At 35.6% G+C, this 6,625-nt stretch overlaps 1 protein-coding gene across 1 annotated transcript; it reads left to right on the plus strand.

The window, feature by feature from the left end:
* Window positions 1–215: 215 nt before the first annotated feature.
* LOC114357202 (homeobox protein Hox-B1) lies at window positions 216–5,869 on the plus strand. Its single transcript, XM_028310713.1, has 4 exons — window positions 216–657; window positions 2,831–2,906; window positions 4,972–5,113; window positions 5,558–5,869. Exons 1-4 carry the CDS (start codon window positions 216–218, stop codon window positions 5,675–5,677), a joined length of 780 nt encoding a protein of 259 aa, XP_028166514.1. The 3' UTR covers window positions 5,678–5,869.
* Window positions 5,870–6,625: the final 756 nt, after the last annotated feature.

Raw genomic sequence — 6,625 nt, forward strand, 5'->3', positions numbered from 1 at the left:
ATACCATAGACAGACACGCCTAGCCAATTTTAAAATTACCCTTTCATACAACCGCAGGCAAACGCGTTCGAACCATCATTGATTTCGCTCGTCTATTGCGAAAATTAACCTCTAATTCACTGTGCTACCTAATTACATCTCTATTTAAACTGAACTTTATCTAAACAGTTCTAAAAGTGGTTTTGAATTTGAATTTTTAATCAAATGTTTAAAAAATGATGGAACAGCGGCAGAACCAGATTTACCCGGCGAATTTGACCGACTTGCTGGCGGTGTCGGCGTATCAGCAGAACGTGGATAGATTGGCAATTGACGGCGAAGACAAGTACAATGCCGACGCGTTCGCCGACGGCCGTTTCGCCGACAATGCTGAGCGGTCTTCGTCGCCTGTGTCGACGACAGATGACGGCGATAGTGAGTCGGCGTTCGGTGTTGATTTGACGGGGAAAGGAACCAATTTGGCGGGGAAATCTTTCACGATTGCCGCCATTTTGGGGCTGACTAATACCGAGGAGGATGTGATGAACCTGAGCGTTCAGGAGAGGCTACAGCAGAACCAGAGACACCTGCAGAACTATTTGTACGGTGGACACGAGATGCAGAGGCTGAATGACGGATTTTGCAGAAGTATGAACGTGCCGACGGGTTTGCGACAAGGTAAGTTGTGCTTAGTTAAGAACCTCTTTTCACATCTCTTGAGGAACACTTAGCAATTCAGAAATTACCTAAATTACTTTGAGTTAGTAGCTAATAGTTTTCCCACTCCAAAATTATTTCCCCACGTGTTAAAAATAGGCTTCCTTCTCCTATTGAGGTACGGAACCCTAAAAATAACGTTATTCATTTTAACAGCAGATAAATAAGTACATTTTCCACAGAAAGTACAGAATTTTCACATATCCATTCTTATGCATTTAATTAAAGAATAATCTCAAAATAATAAAATTCAGAATTGTGGTGCTAAAAGTATCTTTCCTTTATGATATTTGTTTACTACACTTTATTTCTTTTGTTTTTAGCTAATTATTATTTAATTAGCCTGTATAATATTAGCCGTGTCTAATTGACGTGACTTGTCTATACAGAATAATAATTTTAAAAGATTTCATACATAACAATGTTTAAGAACAAATTGAAGATAAAATATATCCCAAATCTAACGACACTCTTCCAACACTTAAATTTTTGCATGATGTTCACCTTTCTTTACTCAGTTTTAAAGGATAAATTCATTTTTTTTGTCAAAACCAATTTTTCAATTATCTAAATGAAACTTGTATTAGGTACGTCTTTTTATTTGTTAAATAAATGAAAAAAAAAAACTATTGAATGAAAATTCAAGTTGAAATTAATATAAAAATGCTCTACAGAGAAAAACAAACTTCTGAGCCTGAGCAATCAAATAGGCCATTTATTCCGCATATTAGACACTCGCGTAATAACAATTCCTACAACACAATTCACCTATTTTATCAAAGATACAAAAAGTCGAATAATACCTAAACGTTTAGTTAAGATATCTTACGATCCAAAGGTTGGCCTATACCTCGGCCAAAGAATTAGCCTGGCCATCCAGCTTGGCAATGTGGCCAGCCTTCTGTGCCCCGATTACGCTAATTTTTAACGTCTCCAATACAGACGCGCTTCTTTTATTTCTTCGATTCTGCGATACGGATTTGTCAAAACAGCTGACGTCCGGGCACGTTGAAGATGAAAATTTTTAGCGTAATCGGGGCCCTGGGTCCCAGGGCCTGGGAACCTTCTCCCAAAACAGCGGTTTAAACGAAATTTTTTGTTTATAAGCCTACAGTAAAGATAAATAAAATAAAATTGAAAACCAACTCGATTTTCAGGGTTAGTTTATTTCAATTAGAAATTAAAGTTTTTAAATTATACGGGCGCTAGATTTTTTTTTTTTAATTTTTGGGCTACGGAGTTTCAGTAGTTGAACTACGGAGCCGTAGCCTGTAGCCTACATTACTACGGACTCCCGTAGTCCCGGATCGTAGTAACGTAGCTTTCGTAACGCTACGAACGGCTGTAGTAAGATTGCTACGAAACTATATAATATTACGTAACATGACTACGAAAGTAATTTTTAATAAATTAATAATGTTTAAATATTTTTTGTAAATGGTTCTTGTATGTGATATTTTGTAACGATATGTTGTCTAAACTAATATTATAAAGAGGAAAACTTTGTTTGTTTGTTTGGTTGTAATGAATAGGCTCAAAAACTACTGAACCGTTTTTAAAAATTCTTTCACCATTCGAAAGCTACATTCACGAGTAACATAGGGTAAATTTTATTTTGGAAAAAAAATAGGGTTTCGTAAATTATGTAGATAATGTAGTCCACGCGCGCGAAGCCGCGGGCGGAAAGCTAGTCAAAGATATAGGGAAGAAATATCGATACGTATTTATTTAAAAGACCAGTCTTATTTCGCTGGACTATTGTGGTGAATTCACTCGTAACAAGTTTAAAAGATTACCTTTTAAACGGCGACTTAAGGGGGTCCTACACATAAATCCTTAAAATGGTCTTAGTTTTAAACAACTGCTAGTGCCTAGTGATTTAAATACATCAACGGCTGGCTGGCGCTTTTTCTTGTAGTTTTTGTGTTATTATTCAGAATTCAAAGATGACAAAATACCTACATCACAAAATAGGAATTTAGGTAGTCAATAATAATAGGGATGATCATGGTCCGCTTAACTTTTTTTAGTAAGGGGCTACCTACTTTTTATGATTTGTTTTGAATTTAATTTTGAGTTGTTCTTTCATATTTTATACCCAATTTTCATTGTAATAAAGCAAATTTTTGCGCAGACAGCGAGCGCGCCGAGCTGAGGCCGCAGCAGCAGATGAAGAGTGCCAGGAGCCACTCCATGGCGTGTTCCAACAGGTTCGTTTTAGTTGACAATAATTAGTACCCCCGACAGATTTTTAAAAGAGTGTCTAACACCAAATCAAAAAGGAGATAAAAAAGTTGCAAATGGGTAATTCCCCTCTGGACACGTGGTCCGACTGCTTTGTCCGACTAATCGGACCACGTGAACTTATTTTTCCTGTTGGTTCGATTAAGGAATCGGACTATCAAGACTTTCTGTTCTTAAGGTTACATGGTCCGACCTTTAACCGCCCAACCTATTTGAAAGAAAGAAAGAAAGATACATTCATTCTTTCATTAACTCAACACTATTTAATTGCATTTTCTTGATTGAAAAACTATAACAGACCTATTCCTTTTAGTTCAAATCAAAGTTTAACTGAGTTGAACTTTCAGGAAAAAAATTCCATAGCTTCAATATTTTTTCTAGAAATTTGAAATAAACGGAATATATTTTCCTAAAAATTCAACTATAATAAATCTATTGAATATTTTTGATTGATTGAATCTATTGAAAAAATTTTTTTCGTCCGTCAATTTTAATATAAAAAAATATTGGACTTGAATCATTTAATTGCCAATCAAACAAATAATTACAAAGTTATAGTGCGTTGAATTTCCGCGTGACGTCACAAAGTGCAGCACTTTTACGCACTCACTGACGTCACGGGCCTTTTCTTTAGAACTTTGGCACGCTTTATCTCTTTACATTTTCATTGGTTTTAAAAAGTGAAAAATAGGTGTCGAGTATTTTTTGATAAGCTAACTGACGGACTAATTAACTAAAAACTATAATCCGGGGCTCTTCAAGGCGAGAGTGAATAAGCATTTACAGGGCAGATATGTACCATCCTAGACTGCATCCCACTTAACATCAGGTGCGATTGTGGTCAAATACCTGCCTTGCTATGCATAAAAAAAAAACTTGCTTTTTACCCAGAAAACATCCCTATTGAAAATTTGGAAAACAAATGAATACCTACCTACATACTCAATACTCAATAGTTTATTGCTTCCATAATGTTTACAAAATGTGTTATTGGTACCTACTTATCTATAATAATATAAACATTTCGGAAATGTTTATAAAAAAATCCGTGTATTTCAACTTCCTTGAAAGATTACTTAGGAAAGTTGACTTTACGGTTTTTTTTCCCGAAAGTTCAATTCAGTTGAACTTTGAATTGAACTAAATGGATGGAGGTCGTTTTACCTACATACTCAATACTCAATAGTTTATTGCTTCCATAATGTTTACAAAATGTGTTATTGGTACCTACTTATCTATAATAATATAAACATTTCGGAAATGTTTATAAAAAAATCCGTGTATTTCAACTTCCTTGAAAGATTACTTAGGAAAGTTGACTTTACGGTTTTTTTTCCCGAAAGTTCAATTCAGTTGAACTTTGAATTGAACTAAATGGATGGAGGTCGTTTTACATTGAATGAAACAATATTTAATAAAAATATTTATACCTTTACATATTTGTATTATTTATTCGTGAAAGGCTTGGCATGGAAAGGTCCATGCCAAGCCGTTCACGAGGAAGCTCTTGTTATTATTATGACCAAAGAGCATCGCATTGGTAGTTAATATGAAATTGTCACGGGAAATAGTTTCCATGGATCGATTTTGTTGCATACCACCCTGAATTTATTTCAAGTCCGATTAGTCGGACGAAGTGGAATTGCGATTCCTTGTAGTCCGATTAATCGAACCAACAGGAAAAAAAAGTTCACGTGGTCCGATTAATCGGACAAAGCAGTCGGACCACGTGTCCAGAGGGTTGCTACACAATGTTGCATAGGCGCAAAACATTGTTAATCTGGAATTATTCTGGATAGATTATGTATTCTATTTAATAAACAATTATACAAACATTTTTTTTACAGATAGGTACATTTTAATAACCTACGCACAACCAACACCGTTATTCACGGAAAAAAATAATTAAAACACCTACGTCGCACACATTTTAAAGAATTTAAATAACAATATTGTAGATTTGATTATCTGCCAGTTAAACTGTTAAGCAAAGAAAATCGTGATATTGAAATAAATTTCTCTATACAGCAGCTCCGGCCGAAGTAAAAGGATACGCACCATCTTCACTCCAGAGCAGCTGGAACGGCTGGAAGCAGAGTTCGAGCGGCAGCAGTACATGGTGGGCCCGGAGCGCTTGTATTTGGCACACGCACTGCAGCTCACAGAAGCACAGGTAACCTGTTCAGCTAGTGGATAATGCTCGGCGAATGCCTGCGAACGAACACGAGCACGTTCGCGAGGACGTTCGCGAACATTGTAGAGGATATAAAAGACGACAGAACGGCGGAAGCACGGCCAATATCAGCGATCGCAGAAATGCACGCGAGCATGCTTGCGAGCGAATATTGACTCTCTTCAACGCTGGTTACACATTTCACATGACGTCCGCGAAGCATCTTCATTCTTTCATCATTCTTTAGCAGACGCTTAAGAACGCATGCGATGATCGTGAACGAACTTAACTCTCTTTCATAAAGAAGTTAAAACCATCTTAGTTTCTAACTCGACTTTATAGACTCTAAGCTCTATTTATGTTTTTAAACATTACTTAGCAAGCAAACGTATTCCGCGTTTATTATATTGAAATTTGAATTGAAGTGAGCAATTTTTAATCCAGGTGAAGGTGTGGTTCCAGAACCGGCGTATCAAATGGCGCAAGCATCATCTGGAAGTAACACAGCAACGTTTGGCTGTGTTACAGCGACACAGGCCGGACGAGCGCGACGACGACATGTGAGCGGTGACAGTGAAGTGAACTGTTACGGACACGGTAAAGCGAGTGAAGTGAACTGTTACACGCAGTGAAGCGAGTGAAGTGAACTGTTACACGAAGTGAAGCAAGTGAAGTGAAGTGTTACCAAAGTGGAGCGGAATTGAGTGATGCATAAGTGATTGTTTATAAAGGGGATACTACATTAAATTTAAGTAAATCGGGGACAGTGAGGAGTGAAATTAAATTTTACCAAACTATGTAGATACATCCGAGTAGAGAAAAGTGAATTATCAATTTTAATTTTAATTTTAATTTATTTCAAAGTGCAAATATGGATTATTTCCATTAGACTCTACTTTTAAGCCTATGAGACTAAAGTGACAAGTGAAAATAGACTTAAGTCACGTGTAAAGTGAATATGGGAACAATTACTTTTTATCGATATTTTATTAGGTAATGTGCTACTGGTAATATAACATTTACTATCAGGTAAGTTAAGTAATTGATTTAAAAGTAAGTGATCGTAGACTCATATCAAGGTAAAACGTTATTTTGTAATTAATTTTGTTAATATTTTGTAAATAATATCACAGATTACATTGTACTTAGTCATTTGATTGTCCATATTTATCTAAATTTAGTTTAAAACATAATTTTAAATATGCATCACAGTTATTATCACATAAGTAAGGTTACATAAATCTCTAAATGTAAATCAAGTCATTAAAATGTAAGATTTTAAATAAAATGAGTTTTTTTACTTCACATGACGTCAATTTATTGACTGGGCTCAGCTTCCGTTGAGGAAATTCTTGATAAAAACAAGATAAAAAAAGAATGTCATCTTAACTATACAAAATTGACATTTTGTGTGTTTTTCTGTGTGTGATAATTTAAAAGAGGTTTTTTATAAGTTAAAAAGCATCTTAGGACTTAGGTATAGTGAAGTTTAAGCTACGAGTGAAACCAGAC

The sequence above is a fragment of the Ostrinia furnacalis genome, unplaced genomic scaffold (assembly GCF_004193835.3).
Source record: "Ostrinia furnacalis isolate ACB-3 unplaced genomic scaffold, ASM419383v2 OfSCF3063, whole genome shotgun sequence".
NCBI lineage: Eukaryota > Metazoa > Arthropoda > Insecta > Lepidoptera > Crambidae > Ostrinia > Ostrinia furnacalis.

Excerpts from the sequence above, each read along its gene's own strand:
- LOC114357202 (XM_028310713.1), top strand. The coding sequence starts at position 216 with ATGATGGAACAGCGGCAGAACCAGATTTACCCGGCGAATTTGACCGAC. Across the intron at positions 658-2,830 it reads GCCGACGGGTTTGCGACAAG|ACAGCGAGCGCGCCGAGCTG; the intron begins GTAAGTTGTGCT and ends ATTTTTGCGCAG. Across the intron at positions 5,114-5,557 it reads TGCAGCTCACAGAAGCACAG|GTGAAGGTGTGGTTCCAGAA; the intron begins GTAACCTGTTCA and ends TTTTTAATCCAG.